The sequence below is a fragment of the Dendrobates tinctorius genome, unplaced genomic scaffold (assembly GCF_039654945.1).
Source record: "Dendrobates tinctorius isolate UK_male_01 unplaced genomic scaffold, ASM3965494v1 ptg000250l, whole genome shotgun sequence".
Classification (NCBI taxonomy): Eukaryota; Metazoa; Chordata; class Amphibia; order Anura; family Dendrobatidae; genus Dendrobates; species Dendrobates tinctorius.
The window spans coordinates 63,157,237-63,175,636 of NW_027361917.1; the positions used below are offsets into that span (position 1 = coordinate 63,157,237).

The following is an 18,400-nucleotide window of genomic DNA, read 5'->3' on the forward strand; positions in this document are numbered from 1 at the left end:
ACTCATTATATAGAGTCATTACAAACAGAGTGATCTATTGCATGTGTTTATTTCTGTTAATTTTGGTGATTATGGCTTGCAGCCAATGAAAATCCAAAATCCATTATCTCAGTAAATTAGAATAATTAACAAAAAACACCTGAAAAGTCTTCCTAAGCTTTTAAAAAGGTCCCTTAGTCTGTTTCAGTAGGCTCCACAATCATGGGGAAGACTGCGGACTTGGCAGATGTCCAGAAGGCAGTCATTGACACACTCCACAAGCCACAAAGGGTCATTGCTAAAGAAGCTGGCTGTTCACAGTGCTGTATCCAAGCATATAAATGGAAAGTTCAGTGGAAGGAAAAAGTGTGGTAGAAAAATGCGCACAAGCAACCGGGATAACGGCAGCCTTGAAAGGTTTGTTAAGAGAAGGTCATTCAAAAATTTGGGGGAGATTCACAAGGAGTGGTCTGCTGCTCGAGTTATTGCAACAAGAGCCACCACACACAGTCGTGTCCAAGACATGGGCTACAAGTGTCACATTCCTTGTGTCAAGCCACTCATAACCAATAGACAACGCCAGAAGCATCTTTCCTGGGCCAAGGAGAAAAAGAACTGGACTGTTCTCAGTGGTCCAAGGTGGTGTTTTCTGATGAAATTAAATTTTGCATTTCATTTGGAAATCAAGATCCCAGAGTCTGGAGGAAGAGTGGAGAGGCCACAATCCAAGCTGCTTGAGGTCTAGTGTGAAGTTTCCACAATTAGTGATAGTTTGGGGAGCCATGTCATCTGCTGGTGCAGGTTCACTGTGTTTTATCAAGACTAAAGTCAGCACAGATCACCCAAGGTAAAAAAGCTTGATAAAGAGGTGTATAGATCGAAACGTCACAACAGGTAGCAGAATAAATTGATTGAATTTCACCATCCTGGGAAGCGCTGTCCTCACTTTTTTACATTTTTTGGACTTTTTGCCAAGAGGGACTCCTTGGATATGACGTGCGCTTTCAGTATGGGTAAAGTTAACCCTTTGTCTAAATGAGGTGCTGTGAACTACTGCTTATTTGAACAAAGTCAGATCACCGTCTACCAGGAAATTTTAGAGCACCTCATGCTTCCCTCTGCCAACAAGCTTTTTGGAGATGGAAATTTCATTCTCAGCAGGACTTGGCACCTTTCAACACTGCCAAAACTACCAATACCTGGTTTAAAAACAACAGTATCACTGTGCTTGATTGGCCAGAGAATCTATGGGGTATTGTCAAGTGGAAGGTGAGAGACTCCAGACCCAACAAATCAGACAAGCTGAAGGTTGCAATCAAAGCAACCTGGGCTTCCATAACACCACAGCAGTACCACTGGCTGATCGCCTTCATGCCACGCTGCATTGATGCAGTAATTGATGTAAAAGGATCCCTGACCAAGTATTGAGTGCATTTACTGAACATACATTTCAGTAGGCCAACATTTCGGATTTTAAAATTATTTTTCATGCTGGTGTTATAAAGTATTCTAATTTACTGACATAATGACTTTTGGGTTTTCATTGGCTGTAAGCCATAATCATCAACATTAACAGAAGTAAACACTTGAAATATATCACTCTGTTCGTATTCACTCTGTATACTGTAATGAGTTTCACTTTTTATATTGAAGAACTGAAATAAATTACCGTAACTTTTTGATGGGAATGTAATTTTGTGAGAGGCACCTCTATTTTGTTTATTATATTGTGGATTTGTACTCCATGCTTTTTGTAGGATTATCATTTTATGCAGTAGCTTGCACTGACAAGCATATGAGAATATATATATATATATATATATATATATAAAGAAAAGAAGCCAGCGCTGCTTAAGGTTAGAACACATAACAAAGTGCATATGCACATAATATCTAACTGTATTCAAAATTAGATATTTGGCAAAAAAATTGATCAATTCAATTCAGCCACCCCGCCGCGCCTAGGCAATCTCATGTGGGGGGTCCTACTCTACGTTTTTAATAAACACTGTGCTATTACGGCCTCCTAGATACATTAAAAGCAAGACCACTTTAAGTGCAATCCGTACCTGAGCATTTCTGGATCGCTCCCATGAAGCCAGAAAAAGCAAGTGCAGATGAAGGCCAACCAGGTCTGAATGCAGACATATCAGGTTTAGCCTCCACACATTGCCCGACCAGCAAACATAGATGAAGGGCAATGCAGGTTCAGACACAGGTGCACAATTAAATAAAGCTTGGGGCAGGGCGGGGCTGCTGTGTGTGTGCACAGCAGCCTAGATCCATCACAGTGAACACAGAAAAAATGGCGAACATAACCCAGCGCGCACGGCAAAAGTGGTGGTCAGCCACATACCAACATACAAAAAAAGAAAAGAAGCCAGCGCTGCTTAAGGTTAGAACGCATAACATAAAGTGCATATGCACATAATATCTAACTGTATTCAAAATGAGATATTTGGCAAAAAAATTGATCAATTCAATTGAGCCACCCCGCCGCGCCAAGGCAATCTCATGTGGGGGGTCCTACTCTACGTTTTTAATAAACACTGTGCCATTACGGCCTCCTAGATACATTAAAAGCAAGACCACTTTAAGTGCAATCCGTACCTGAGCATTTCTGGATCGCTCCCATGAAGCCAGAAAAAGCAAGTGCAGATGAAGGCCAACCAGGTCTGAATGCAGACATATCAGGTTTAGCCTCCACACATTGCCCGACCAGCAAACATAGATGAAGGGCAATGCAGGTTCAGACACAGGTGCACAATTAAATAAAGCTTGGGGCAGGGCGGGGCTGCTGTGTGTGTGCACAGCAGCCTAGATCCATCACAGTGAACACAGAAAAAATGGCGAACATAACCCAGCGCGCACGGCAAAAGTGGTGGTCAGCCACATACCAACATACAAAAAAAGAAAAAGCCAGCGCTGCTTAAGGTTAGAACGCATAACATAAAATGCTTTTAATGTATCTAGGAGGCCGTAATGGCACAGTGTTTATTAAAAACGTAGAGTAGGACCCCCCACATGAGATTGCCTTGGCACGGCGGGGTGGCTCAATTGAATTGATCAATTTTTTTGCCAAATATCTCATTTTGAATACAGTTAGATATTATGTGCATATGCACTTTATGTTATGCGTTCTAAACTTAAGCAGCGCTGGCTTCTTTTCTTTTTTTATTTATATAAAATTTATATAGGCAGCTTGTACTGGTGCATTGGAGGCACATCTGTATATAGCAATTTATCTCTATGTCCCTGTATTCTAGAGGGAAAATATTATTATAGAGTAAATTGCACCAATCAAACTATACAGTACAGCAGCATCTTTAGACTTACCGTGAGCGGAGTGTTCATGAAATCATATCCACTTTGTTTGGAGACTTAGGCCATGTTTGTGTGTAGTGTAAAAGTTTTTTTCCTGCTGCTTTTTTGTACAGAAATTCTGCAGCGTTTAACTGTCCAAGCAGAGTGGATGTGATTTCATGAATATTGCTCCCACTGTGTATCTAAAGACGCTGCTAATCTGTGTGGTTTTGGTGCTTATTATTTTCTATACGCTTGTATGTGGAGCCTGAAAAAAACTTGGGCAAAAAAACTGAAATTTCTTTTTTAAGTGCTGAATCAAAACTTTTCTGAACTATTAAAAAAGAACACATTAAAAACGCTGCTTCAAATGTGCACCAAAACACATCAAATAAGGGGGAAAACATGACAAAATGCAGCAAAAATGTACTAGATTGGGAAAAAACGTGATTGTGTAGATTGGTGTGGACTCCTGTAGAAAATTTGCAGAAAACAAAAAAAAAACAACAGTATTTATGCAATGTGTGAACATGGCCTTACAGACACATAAAAGCAAGAGGTCAAGTTTACGTAATCATGAGAAGGTTATGGCTTTTACAACTATGAATGAATGAACAAAAAAAAAAATCAATAGATCCCAACTAGAGATGAGCGGATCGATTTGCGGGTCTCTGGTCTAGTGTCCAAGCTAGTATTACCTGACGGCGCTAGATGTGAGGCTTGCAAATCTCTTAGTTTCCCGCATCCCCAGCTCGTAATTTGATTTGTCGTAGCTGGCATGACGCCATATGTGCAATATGAGGCACCGATGACGTCACAGCAGCCCTGGTAAATCAAAAGCTGCGCTGGAACGTAAATTATTTACAGGCCTCTTGTCTTGTTGCCAGGTGCTACTGGCTTGGACACTAGACCGAAGTGTCGTGAATCTCTCCCATCGTCTCTATTACCAACTATCCCGGGTACAGCGGACAGTCACAGATTTGGGTCTATGCCCTACAGTCCCTGGTGGTCTGGTTAATACCCCTCACTGCCACTGCCCCCTCAGACATCTCCTCTGCAAAATTAGTAATAATCGGACACAACTGAGAAGATATATTAAGCTGCACTACTGTTATAGAAATAGATTAGATACAAATATAAATTACAAACTAATAAAAAACTAATTGTGCACCAATTACAATCTTAATCGTAACACAGATGTGTCTCCCTGATTGAATGGCAGACCATTCGGTTGACAATATAAAACAAACCACTGTGTTGGATACTTATTAAAAGAAAAACAGGGATGGCTCGATATAAAAAAAAAAAGCCTTTATTTCAATCAATTGGCAAAAACAAACAATGTGCAAAACAAAGAAAAAAGTGCCTATATAACACCAATTCATTAAAAATCAATTGCAAATATGCATGGGGACTGCCGAATCATTCACATAAATATTTAAACAATTTCTAATGTATATAATATATATGTGCAATGTGTATAATACATACTATACCAAAAATAACAAATATATAGTGAAATTTATAAAAATATAAATAAAATATTGTGAGCAGTGCAATGGTTTCAATGCCCCAATCTATCACAAAAATTTCTAAAGTGAACCAATATAATATAAGATCTTAATATTGATAAAGTCTATATGAAAGACTAATATATATGAATAAGCAAGGGCAAATCTATACAATGAATTATAGAAAGTGCCAATATCTTATATATTAAGAAACAAAAGTGCATGAATATGTAGCTCCACTGAGCATGATTATCTAGCTCCGCTGTGAAATGTGATAAAAAAACAACTGCGCCAAAATTAATATAAAGATATTTTACCTATCAGTGGTATAGTGACAGTCCCAATATGGTGGTGCCAGGCTAGAAAAAAATGGTAGGTGGGTATGGCCAGAAACGTGGGCAAGATTTGCAGTGGCGCAGAGTGCAATGCATAGTTTATTCCTTTCTTCTGCTTTGTAAAAGCTGTAAGGTATGACAGTATTATATGGGCATATATGATATGTTAGTATCAGGGCCGGACTGGCCATCTGGCAAATGCCAGAAGGGCCTGTCTGGTCATGGGCTGCCTTGTCTGCTACATTATTAACTGAATCGGTGATCTCAAGACACCCATACTGTGAACAGTTGTGATGGAGAACAAAGTCACTGGCTCTGTCACTTACCCCAGCAGACCACGGGTATCATTAGGAAGATTGATCTTGTAGTAAATCTTGTTTTCCTCCATCCAGGGTAATATTAGTAATATATCCCAACTGGTGCTTGGGGACGGGGACAGCATGGGCCTGTGTGATTGCAAATGCCAGGGCTGAATTCAGCCCCAGTCCGTACCTGGTTAGTATAATGAAAAATATGTATGTAATTACCACTTGCTGACCACGCTTACTTTTGTTTCAGTTTTGCCTTCTGTATGGAACAAAGTTGATATACAATGAAAGAGCCTGGTATCTAGAACATAAATACCTGACCCCAGCAACCAGTCACCAGATCAGAGACCAGGTAAGAGAAGGTTATAAATTGTTTTCAATGTCTAATTTTTTTATATCAAAATTATACTCCATGTTTCATGAACAGACATTGATCATCCATAACATTAAAACCACCTGCCTAACACGTTCATCTTAAACCAGAAAAATGACTCTGGGCAAGAGATTAGCAAATATATTTGAGTGCTTTTGAATTCTACTTGAATGTAAAAAAATGCATTCAACAAAATGTAAATTTTTTTTAATTCGCTTACACATAGATTCAGCAAAATGACAGCCACAGGTCGCAATATTTCTGAAACATAAAAGGGCCATCAAAAAGTAAAAAAAAAAAAAAAAAAAAATCTACTCACCTTACCACTTGTATCTATGGCCCCTCCACTACTTGTTGTCACCTGTATTGTCTTAGTCGCATCTTCTGATCACCCCAATGAGAGCTGAAATTTGGTACTGGGCACGCACACACAAAGTCACGGCGCACGTTGTGACCTGTAGTGCCCAGCACACTCCTCGACCTCCTTGGAGAGGGAGTTCCCTGCTCAGTGTAGGAAGCCCTAGCAGCAGGAATCAGATGATGCAACGAGGACTGGACAGATTATGGTGAGGAGCGGAAGGGCCAGAGAGGTGTTTTGGTAAGGTGAGTGGTATTTTTTTTTTGCATACTACATTTTTTATGCGCTGTGGTCTGAAAATATGCCAGAACCGAATAAGGGACACTTACCATAATTTGTGGAGAATAAGTTGTCTGCAAATCAAATCTCCTGGGAAACACGGCTCGAACAAGTGAATTTGAAGTTTTCCTGATCTGCTCATGTCCATTCTGAACCATTGAAGTATGACCAAAACCTGTGATACCAGACACTAAAGGCCCCTATACACATTAGCCAGCTGGCTGACAACTATGTTTTTGGACTCCCACATACACAGGAACGCTTGGCTCGACAGAGAGTTCATGTTTTCTATGAGAGAGCCGCCACGCTGAACAAAAGGATCTGCCTCTGACATCACTGGAGAGTTGGGTTATGGGCAGCCTATGTACAGAACTAACCACTTCATACCAGGAACACACCACAATACTTTGGAAATGCTAAGATCCAGTCATCCAGATAATGTATCTATTGTCATACTTGCTCAGATCTTTACCTTTGCCATTTTTTTTCCGTTTCCAACACATTAAGAACTGAATGTGTGCTTGCTACATTACGTGTTCCATCCCTCGAGAAGTGTTATTGTCACAAGATAATTAGTGTAATATATTTGCTGTCATTTAGTTTGATGTTGTGGCTGATCAGTGTGTAAGGTCATATAAGGGCTTTTAAATGCAAAATAATTTTAAAAAGTCATTTTACTAGATACAGTATATTTTCATTAAAAATACCAGTACAATATATATTATAAAGTAAACTCAGTAACCGGAATCTTTATATACAAATTTAAGAAACAGTTCAATAATATCAATAATGGTTTCATAGTTTTATAGGTTTTAAGCTTGATGATAGACATAAATCCATAAAGTTCAACCTATAATTTAACATGTTGATCCAGAGGAAGGCAAAAGCCCCACGAGTCTGGTGCTATTTGCCCCTCATTAGGGACAACATTCCTTCCGCACTACACATACCACAAATTTTCTATTTTATTAAATATATATTACTTAAGGTTGTTACATACACAAATTGTAATGTGTAAAGAATAACAAGAAAAATGATTAAAGTGGTATTCTCATCTCAGACATTCATATCCACAAAATATGCCATAATTGTCTATTAAAGGGAATCTGTCAGTAGGATCAACTTTTATGAGCCGTCTATATGAACATGTAGAATGAATTAAATTAACTTGGCACTCAGTTCATGAAGAAATTTAACAGTTCCTTTTATTGTAGTGCATCCAGACAAACATATACTTGAACGTTTTCGGTCCCACACTGGACCTTCATCAGAACATCATTTCTTTTGATGATAACTAGAACATAAATGAAGTGAAACAAAAAATAATAAAATTAACAAAATAGAAAAAAAGGGAACATTTTTCCTTTACAAAAACTTGTCACAAGATGCAAGTCAGTCATATGGTATACATGATTTTATCGAAGAATTCAATAAGAGGACACATGTAAATTAGAAACTGAGGAGATTCGGTCCAAGTGTGATCAGTGAGGATTGGAGAATTCCCTGGGCATCAGGTACAGTCCATGCTATGATGGTAGTTAAGGAAGCGGAAAAGAATATAATATTGTGTACCATGTGAAATATGGAAACATTCAAGTTTCATAGCGTGCCAGGATAAGGGGTAAATAAGGATATAGTGAATATTCAAAGACGGAGGAGGTTCAAAGATATCCAGGAGACATACGAGGAAAACCTGTGCCAATCCAAAAGGTACAGTGAATACCTAAAAGAAGGAGCTGTAAATACAGTTGTGGCCAAAAGTAATGACACCCCTGCAATTCTGTCAGATAATACTCAGTTTCTTCCTGAAAATGATTGCAAACACAAATTCTTTGGTATTATTATCTTCATTTAATTTGTCTTAAATTAAAAAACATAAAAGGAATTGTCCTAAAGCCAAATTGGATATAATTCCACACCAAACATAAAAAAGAGGGTGGACAAAAGTATTGGCACTGTTCGAAAAATCATGTGATGCTTCTCTAATTTGTGTAATTAACAGCACCTGTAACTTACCTGTGGCACCGAACAGGTGTTGGCAATAACTAAATCACACTTGCAGCCAGTTGACATGGATTAAAGTTGACTCAACCTCTGTCCAACCAATCTTACTCTGTACATCATTTGCTATACAGGTAATCTGACATAACCAAAAATGTTTTTATGCCGCTCTCCATATTTTATCTCCTTTTTGTTAAAGAAAAATTTTCAAAAAAAATTTCTTCAGTCATTATACAGTGCCCTTCCACCGCTATGGGTCACCACCTGCCAGAAGCCTTATTAGCCAGTTTTTAAACTGTACAACATCCAGGTACAATATGGTTGTTCCTTTTTAGTTAGACCTTCTCACACCTGTTTTTCTTATTTTAGCAACAGAAACAAAAATACCTTGTGTACCAATATATGATCTGTTTAATTACACGTACTCTCCTCTTTTAGTGCTAGAGGATACCCTCCTTGGATATCCAGCCCACCAACGTATGGGCTCATATTTACAGCTCCTTTTAGGTATTCACTGTACCTTTTGGATTGGCACAGGTTTACCTCGTATGTCTCCTGGATATCTTTGAACTTCCTCCGTCTTTGAATATTCACTATATCCTTATTTACCCCTTATCCTGGCACGCTATGAAACTTGAATGTTTCCGTATTTCACATGGTACACAATATTGTATTCTTTTCCGCTTCCTTAACTACCATCATAGCACGGACTGTACCTGATGCCCAGGGAATTCTCCAATCCTCACTGATCACACTTGGACCGAATCTCCTCAGTTTCTAATTTACATGTGTCCTCTTATCGACTTCTTCGTTAAAATCATGTATACCATATGACTGACTTGCATCTTGTGACAAGTTTTTGTAAAGGAAAAATTTTCCCTTTTTTTTCTTTTTTGTTAATTTTATTATTTTTTGTTTCACTTCATGTTATGTTCGAGTTATCATCAAAAGAAATGATGTTCTGATGAAGGTCCAGTGTGGGACCGAAAACGTTCAAGTATATGTTTGTCTGGATGCACTACAATAAAAGGAACTGTTAAATTTCTTCATGAACTGAGTGCCAAGTTAATTTAATTAATTTGCTAGGTTGGATACCTGACTTGGGCACCTATTTCTCGTTTTGATCTGAGTACCGTGTTTACCTTGAACTATATGAACATGTAGATCATAGGAAGCTGAATCAAATTATACCTTGATAGCTGCAATTCAGTGTCTTATTCCAGAGAATTTCACATTTGTCTTAAAGGGAATCTCTCAGCAGGTTTTTGTTTCCTCCTCTGGGAGCAGCCTGATGTAGGCAGAGAGACCCTGAATCCAATGATGTATCACTTCATTTACTGGATGCAGGCGTTCTGACACAGAGTTTTTTATTTAACTATTCAGCAGAGCTGAGAAAGCTTCCCCCACCCACATCAGGCTCTGTATAGACAGTGAAGAGCTTATCACATTAAGGTACTGTCACTCTTAGCGATGCACCAGCGATCCCGACAAGCGATATGACGCGGTCAGGATCGCTGGTGCATCGCTAAGTGGTCGCTAGTGAGCTGCCACACAAGCTGATCTCACCAGCGAAATAGCGGGGGTCGTTACTTACCTGTCAGACGAGGCAATCCTGACGTCCTCCCGCCCGCGTCCATGTGTCGCTCATCGGCGCCACAGGAAGCTGACGACGAGAAACGGCCCAGGCCGTTCTCGCGTGATCAGCGACAACCAGCGGGGGAGCTGTCGGAGGTAAGTATCAGACATAGCGATATCGCTAGCAATATCGCTATAACGTCACAAAAACCAGTGAAGTTATCGCAATATTGCTAGCGATATCACTTTGGGTACCGTTACACTTAGCGATGCACCAGCGATTCCGACAACGATATGGATCGCTGGTGCATCGCTAAGTGGTCGCTAGTGAGCTGCCACACAGGCAGATCTCACCAGCGACATAGCGGGGGTCGCTACTTACCTGTCAGACGCGGCGATCCTGGCGTCCTCCCGCCCGCCTCCACGCCTCGCTCATTGGTGCCACAGGAAGCGCAGCAGGAAGTGGCCGACGAGGAATGGTCCAGGGAGTTCTCGCGCGACCAGCGATGAGCAGCGGGGGAGCGGTCGGAGGTAAGTATCACATGCAACGATATCACTAGCAATATCGCTGCAACGTCACAAAATCGGTGACTTTACAGCGATATTGCTAGCGATATCGCAGTGTGTAAAGCCCCCGTTACACACTGCGATATCGCTAGCAATATCGCTGTAAAGTCACCGATTTAGTGACGTTACAGCGATATTGCTAGCGATATTGCTGCATGTGATACTTACCTCCGACCGGCTCCCCCGCTGGCTATCGCTGATCGCGCGAGAAGCTGCTGGACCATTCCTCGTCGTCCACTTCCTGCGGTGCTTCCTGCTGTGACGACGAGCGACGCGTGGAGCCGGGCGGGAGGACGCAGGATCGCCGCGTCTGACAGGTAAGTAGCGATCCCCGTCCCCTGCGATGTCGCTGGTGAGATCTGCCTAAGTGGCAGCTCACTAGCGACCACCCAGCGATGCACCAGCGATCCTGACCGCGTCATATCGCTGGTCGGGATCGCTGGTGAGTCGCTAGGTGTAACGGTACCCTAACAGGGGCTTTAGTGTGACAGGCCCTTTAGAGATTGTACCAGGGCTCACAATACCAGGTAGTCACAGCAATGTTAATTACAAGGTGATTAAACCTTCAGTCTAAGTAAACAACACCACACTGTTGGACATGTGACACATGGTTGAGTTCAATAGTTTAACCCCTACCTCATGCTGTCTTCAAATTACATAGCAAACACCTGCCTACCCTCACCTATCTTGATAATGGGAGATTCCCTGTTCTTCTTACATCTTCTGCCAGTGATGAGATGGCTGTGCCTCTTTCTCCTTTTACCTGCATGGGAGTTCTGAAGATAAACAAGCAAGCACACTAATTTTTATTACTTCTATAAACTCAATGGAGAGAGTTGTGCAGTAGTTCCAACCCCACCCCACACTTGTGACTGGCTTGAGTTGGGGGACCCTCCTTCTTCAGATAGATGGGATTAGTGATGGTCCTTGCATATATAATACATCTAGGGTATAATCAATCTGTGGTCAATATTCCCGATAGATGAATTTTGGTTATATGAATCAATGATCTTGGACAATATCTGTTTTAAAACTTTTTATTTTTAATATATAAAGTATGGTCACAATCACATCTGTGTAAGAAAGTCCTCTATATGTGTGTTTGCGGGTACCTCCTTATAGTCCAAACCCTAACTGATTATGATGTGTTGCCTCAAGGAATGCATTTGAGGTACTACCAGGTTGACCTGCAGTCATAAAAGTGGGAGCTGCACAACCTTAGAAAAGAAAATAAACAACAACACATTTTATTGTGGTGATCACACAAAATTACCACTAAAGCCACATCCACCATTCTGTAACTAAAGCCAGTCATATAGTGGAGAGATGAGAGAGCCAAGAGATCTTTTTATAAACCCATATATATTTGATTATGAAATATTTATGATTTATTGAAGGCAGAAAGCCCAGAGAAACAACTCTCCTGTTAGTTTATCTTGGGGGAAACAATATCAATGTGCCTATCATGGAACTCAGCCGATCATTATTTCCCACAGTTTGTTTTGCCAATACGGTGAGGTTGACTTGGAGATTGTAGCCTAATACTGCTGAGGGTGAGAAATTCTCTGTAGTTTACCTTATGGCAGAGGTGTCAAACCCTAGGCCCGAGGGCCAAATCAGGCCCGTCGTGTCATTCTATGTGGCCCGCAAGGTCAGGACACACTTCAACACTGCTACGACTGGCTCTCCGTACGGGAAACCTGGAGAGGCGGAGGGAGCAGGGTTAAAGTGTGCACCATGTGCGGGTGTCACCCTTTCTATTAAGTACTGGCTGCTTTCTACATCAACACAATCATTGCTTAGCAGAGGTGACGGAGTCAGCACAGGGAGCTGAGGACATCTTGGAATCCGAGCGGATGCACCCATCTTTGTAAGTGAACGGTGCACACTGTGAACGCAGCTAGCCTGCACAAACGATGAGCTCAGTGATCACAGCCAGTATTCACAAGCACTGAATTCAGTGACCGCAGTTAGTCTTCACAAATGTTGAAAGAAGTGATTGCAGTTAACCTGAACAAATGGTGAGCCCAGTGACCACAGTCAGTTTACGCAAATGGTGAAAGCATTGATCACAGTCAGTGTGAAGGATGGAGAGGATTGACCCTGCTGGACATAAACCAAGCGGTCTAACTGCTTTATTGAGTCATCTTTAATTTCATAAGGTGTTATGGAGATACTATACGTCCTAGCCATAGAGCATGTATATTTCAGGAATACTGGGAGACACGGCAGGTGTAGACAGTGTGATAAAACACTCCGGGATCGCCTTTGCTTGGGTCAAAGGTCACGTGCGTTCAGCATGAAACTCAGGCGCACAGCCGGGGTTCGGGTGTAACTGACACTGGGTCAGGTTTATGAAAGGTGAAAGCAATGCATAAAGCAAAAAAACATAACACAAATCCTTGCCCGTCCGGCACTAACTAAGCAAAGTACAACCTAACTACCAACTGGCGGGCTTCTCCCGTCCAGCCAAACCACAGTTGCAGTGGGCACTGCTTTCACTCACGTGTGTCTCTCACACAGACAGGCTCTCTGTGTTCCCAGGCTGAGACACTCACACACCCACCTGGCATCCTTTTATATCCGCCCTCCCATTATTCATTAGTAACCAGGTGAGATACTGACCAGACTAGGCCACATAGGAAAGGTATCTGGGCGAGATATACCTGCCCTCATCCACTATTCCCACATGATTCTCACATATCCCCCCCCCTCTGCTCAGACCACTCCGGTCGAGCAATGACACCCGCCAAACAGTGCATTTGGGACAGGGCATCTGCATTCCCCATCTGTGCCCCTGGACGGTGCTCCACCGTAAAAGTGTAGGCCTGCAGGGCAAGGAACCACCGGGTCACCCGGCTATTCCGTTCCTTGTGCAAGTGCATCCACTTGAGAGGGGAATGGTCAGTGATCAGCCTGAACTTTCGGCCCACCAGGTAATATGTGAGGGCCTCTAGAGCCCACTTAATGGCTAGGCACTCTTTTTCTACGACTGCATACCTTTGCTCATGTTTATTCAGCTTCCTGCTGAGATAGAGGACTGGGTGTTCCACTCCGTCCCTCACTTGTGAGAGTACGGCCCCGATACCGGTATCAGAGGCATCCGTTTGTACCACAAACTCGCTGCAGAAGTCCGGAGTCACCAGTACGGGTTGAGAGCAAAGTGCCCGTTTTAGGCTATCGAAGGCTTCTTCAGCCGCTAAACTCCATTTAATCATGATGGAGTCTTTCCCTTTTGTAAGATCCGTCAGGGGGATAGCGATGGCTGCAAAATTGGGTATGAACCGGTGATAATAGCCGGCGATCCCCAGGAAGGCTTGCACCTGCTTCTTGTTGACAGGTTGCGGCCAGTCCTGAACCGCCTGAATCTTATCGAGCTGGGGTTTAACAAGACCCCTCCCAATTACATACCCCAAATACCGGGCTTCTTCTAGCCCGATATGACATTTCTTGGGGTTCGCGGTTAGACCTGCCTCCCACAGGTTGTCAATCACAGCTTGTATTTTCTGGAGATGAGTCTCCCAGTCCAAGCTGTAAATGACAATGTCATCCAAATAGGCCGAAGCGTACTGCCTATGTGGCCTCAGGACTCGATCCATCAGGCTCTGGAAGGTCGCCGATGCCCCGTGCAATCCAAACGGCATATGCACACACTGAAATAAACCTTCCGGTGTAGTAAATGCCGTCTTTTCTTTGGCAGCCTCCGCCAGAGGGATCTGCCAATACCCCTTTGTTAGATCTAGGGTCGTAATATACCGGGCTTTTCCTAACCGATCTATTAACTCGTCGACCCGGGGCATAGGGTAGGCATCAAATTTTGAGACCGCATTCAGTTTCCTGAAGTCATTGCAGAACCGGATGGTGCCGTCCGGTTTAGGAATTAACACAATCGGGCTGGACCAAGCACTGTGCGATTCCTCAATGACACCTAACTCTAACATTGCCTTCACTTCTCGGGAAACGGCTTCACGGCGCGCTTCCGGAATTCTGTAGGGTTTCAGTGAACTGTGACACCAGGTTCCGTTACGATGTCATGTTTCATTAGCGTAGTCTGCCCGGGTTTTTCTGAGAAAAACTTTTGGTTGTGAAGTAGAAACTGCCTGACCTCAGTCTTTTGCCGCTCCGAGAGAGTCTCTGCAACCCGTACCTCCGGTACGGTATGCGAGCAGACAGGACGGGCCAGCTCCGCTGACAAGGCAGACCGATCTTTCCAGGGTTTTATCAGATTTACATGATAAACCTGTTCAGGTTTCCGTTTACCTGCCTGGTATACTTTGTAGTCTACTTCACCAATTCTTTCCTTAATCTCAAAGGGGCCCTGCCACTTTGCTAGGAACTTACTGTCCACTGTGGGAACCAGGATCAACACCCTATCTCCGGGTGCAAACGTACGGATCTTGGCGCCCCTATCATAGATTCTTTTTTGGGCTCCTTGAGCCTGCATCATGTGTTCTTTGACGATAGGCATAACAGCCGCAATGCGGTCCTGCATTTGTGTTACGTGATCTATCACCGTTTTATACGGAGTGACCTGACCCTCCCAGGTTTCTTTTGCGACGTCTAACAGTCCGCGAGGACGTCGGACGTACAATAACGCGAAAGGCGAGAATCCCGTGGAAGACTGGGGTACTTCCCTGATGGCAAAAAGCAAATACGGAAATAAATAGTGCCAGTTCTTCCCATCCTTGTCTATCACCTTTCTCAGCATCTGCTTCAGAGTTTTATTGAACCGTTCGACCAACCCGTCTGTTTGAGGGTGATACACGGATGTGCGTAACGGTTCGATTTGTAACAACCGGCAGAGCTCCTTCATTACCCTGGACATAAAGGGGGTCCCCTGGTCGGTGAGTATCTAATTTGGTATACCTACCCGACTAAACACATGCACCAGTTCCTTGGCAATCGTCTTGGTGGCCGTGTTAAGCAAAGGGATCGCCTCCGGGTAACGAGTGGCATAATCCAAGATGACCAGGATATGTTGGTGTCCACGTGCAGACCGTGGAAGGGGCCCAACTAAATCCATCCCAATCCTCTCAAACGGGACCTCAATAATAGGTAGGGGTACCAAAGGGCTACAGAACCGGGGCTTAGGCGCAGAGGCTTGGCAGTCAGGACAAGACTCACAATATACACGATATCGTGATGCATGCCTGGCCAAACAAAACAGTGTAATATCCTTTCGGTGGTTTTCTGGACTCCCAGGTGACCTCCCATCACATGTCCATGGGCCAGGTCCAGCACCTGCCGCCGGTAGGGTTTTGGCACGACTAATAGTTGCACCGTGTCTTCCCCATTTTTCTCTATTTGATAGAGTAAATCATTTTCCAGGACCATGTAAGGATATGCCAGCCTAGAGCCAGGTTCTACGGGTACCCCATTTATCACTTTTACATTTGTCCTAGCCTGAGAAAGGGTAGGATCCTTTATTTGCTCGCTTTGGAAGTCATCTTTCTGAACTTCTAAATCCAGCAAACGGGGAGGTGGACGGCTGTCGGCCTCCTTCCCCGGTCCCCTCCGTATCACCCGCCATGACTGAAAACGGGAACTGCAGGTCATTTCCAGCAGACTCTTCCCCCGAGTCTTCCGGGGAGACCTCTTCCAGGGGTTCGGGACCCACACGCACCCTCGGAGAAGAATTATGTTCACTATTACCCTGGGATATCAACTGATTCTCCCACAATTGCCAGAAGTGGGGAAAATCCCGGCCCAAGATAACATCATGCAATAACGCAGGGACGAGTCCCACTTTATGTTGCTAAGACCCATAGGAAGTAGTAATGCATATGACCGTGGTGAGGTACGAACAGGTGTCTCCATGCACACACGTTCCAGAAAATTTGTCTGCTGGTCCAGTCGGGGCTGACACCAGACTGGCCTTCACCAGAGTCACCACACTTCCCGGGTCTAACAATGCCACCACATTTTTTCCATCAACAGTTAAATCACACAAGTGTTTTTCCACATCCTTTTGACCGGCATTCACACTCACTACCCGTGCAACCATAGACATGCGGTTTTTAGAGTCTGTGACGTCGCACTGCATGGGTTCAGTAGTGATCGGACAGTTCGCAGCAATGTGTCCCATCTCTTGGCAGCGGAAACACCTAACGGGCCCCTTGCTTAGACCATAGTTCGTTACTCTCGGCCTCGCAGTGCGGGCCATCCCATTTTCCTCCCCCACTGTCTTAGGGATTTTCCTTCTCCCCTACTCCCTGGAACAGTCTTACCGGTTCCACGTGGAGATGATGAAGAACGAGGTGGGGTAGCATCGTCTCGGAGTCCTTCCGCCACGGAGTAACGTTCAACCAGATCCACCAGTTGATCTGCCGTTGTAGGATTTCCATGGCTTACCCACTCCCTCCGGGCTGGCGGTAGAGCTCTCAGGTACTTGTCCATGACGACTCTCTGGATTATCTCTGGCGCTGTCAACACCTCGGGTTGTAGCCACTTCTTCGTCACGTGGATCAGGTCGAACATCTGTGACCGCGGTGGTTTATCCGGCTGATAAGTCCATTGATGCACTCTCTGTGCACGGACAGCGGTCGTCACTCCCAGCCGGGCCAAGATCTCGGCTTTCAGTTTGTCAAAGTCCTGCGCGGCTTCAGGTTCTAAGTCATAATAAGCCTTTTGGGCCTCACCGGAAAGAAACGGGGCAATCAGGCCGGCCCATTGTGCCTTCGGCCACTTTTCTCGCACCGCCGTCCGTTCAAACGTGGTCAGGTATGCCTCGACGTCATCTTCGGTCGTCATCTTCTGCCTGTACCGACTCAGGTGAATCATTCTCGACTCGGCTTCCAGGTTAACCTCAGGTAAGCTTGCCAGACGCTGCGCCACCTGTTGGAGAAGCGAACGATCGGTAGCTGTCATGTCCACCAACTCCTTCAGCTGGGCCATCATCACCCGATTAGCTTCTTGCTGGACGGCGGTGGACTGTACCAGCGCTTTCACCACGTCCTCCATGCTCATGCTTCTCACGTTATGCCCGCGTTCTCCACCACAATGTGATAAAACACTCCGGGATCGCCTTTGCTGGGGTCAACGGTCACGTGCGTTCAGCATGAAACTCAGGCGCACAGCCGGGGTCCGGGTGTAACTGACACTGGGTCAGGTTTATTAAATGCATAAAGAAAAAAAAACAAAACAAATCCTTGCCTGTCCGGCACTAACTAAACAAAAAGTACAACCTAACTACCAACTGGCGGGCTTCTCCCGTCCAGCCAAACCACAGTTACAGTGGACACTGCTTTCACTGACGTGTATCTCTCACACAGACAGGCTCTCTGTGTTCCCAGGCTGAGGCACTCACACACCCACCTGGCATCCTTTTATATCCGCCCTCCCATTATTCATTAGTAACCAGGTGAGATACTGACCAGACTAGGCCACATAGGAAAGGTATCTGGGCGAGATATACCTGCCCTCATCCACTATTCCCACATGATTATCACAACAGGTACAGCTGGTATACAGACTGGTACAGTAGTTACAGGAAGGTATGGTTGGTATACAGCCTGGCATGGCAGGTATGGCTGGTATACAGACTAGCACAGCAGGTGAAGGCAGGCACAGCTGGTAAACAGACTGGCACGGCAGATGCAGCAGCTATGGCTGGTATACAGACTGGTACAGCTGGTGCAGGCAGTGCCTGGGGATCTGCAAGCGTAGACAGCAGGCAGCAGCCGGAGCGGGAGGAAATACAGGATCGTTGCCAAAGTGATGAGTTGACGTCCCTACCGGAAGAGGGGAGAAACATGCAGGGATGCCAGCGCTACACAGTGTTTGGAGACAGCCAGCACAAACAGTGAACGCAG

General features: G+C 44.2%; 1 protein-coding gene across 2 annotated transcripts in view; it reads left to right on the forward strand.

Moving 5' to 3' along the window:
- The window catches only part of ACOXL (acyl-CoA oxidase like), a 756,489-nt gene that overhangs the window by 630,242 nt on the left and 107,847 nt on the right, over positions 1-18,400 (forward strand). The window contains exons 18-19 of one of the 2 annotated variants that reach the window (XM_073557722.1): positions 5,687-5,788; positions 6,703-6,989. In XM_073557722.1, coding sequence (XP_073413823.1) covers positions 5,687-5,788; positions 6,703-6,777 — 177 coding nt within the window. In that variant the 3' untranslated portion in view covers positions 6,778-6,989. Of the gene's footprint in view, positions 1-5,686; positions 5,789-6,702; positions 6,990-18,400 lie in introns of those variants that run through there. The other variant, XM_073557721.1, reaches the window with a different exon arrangement.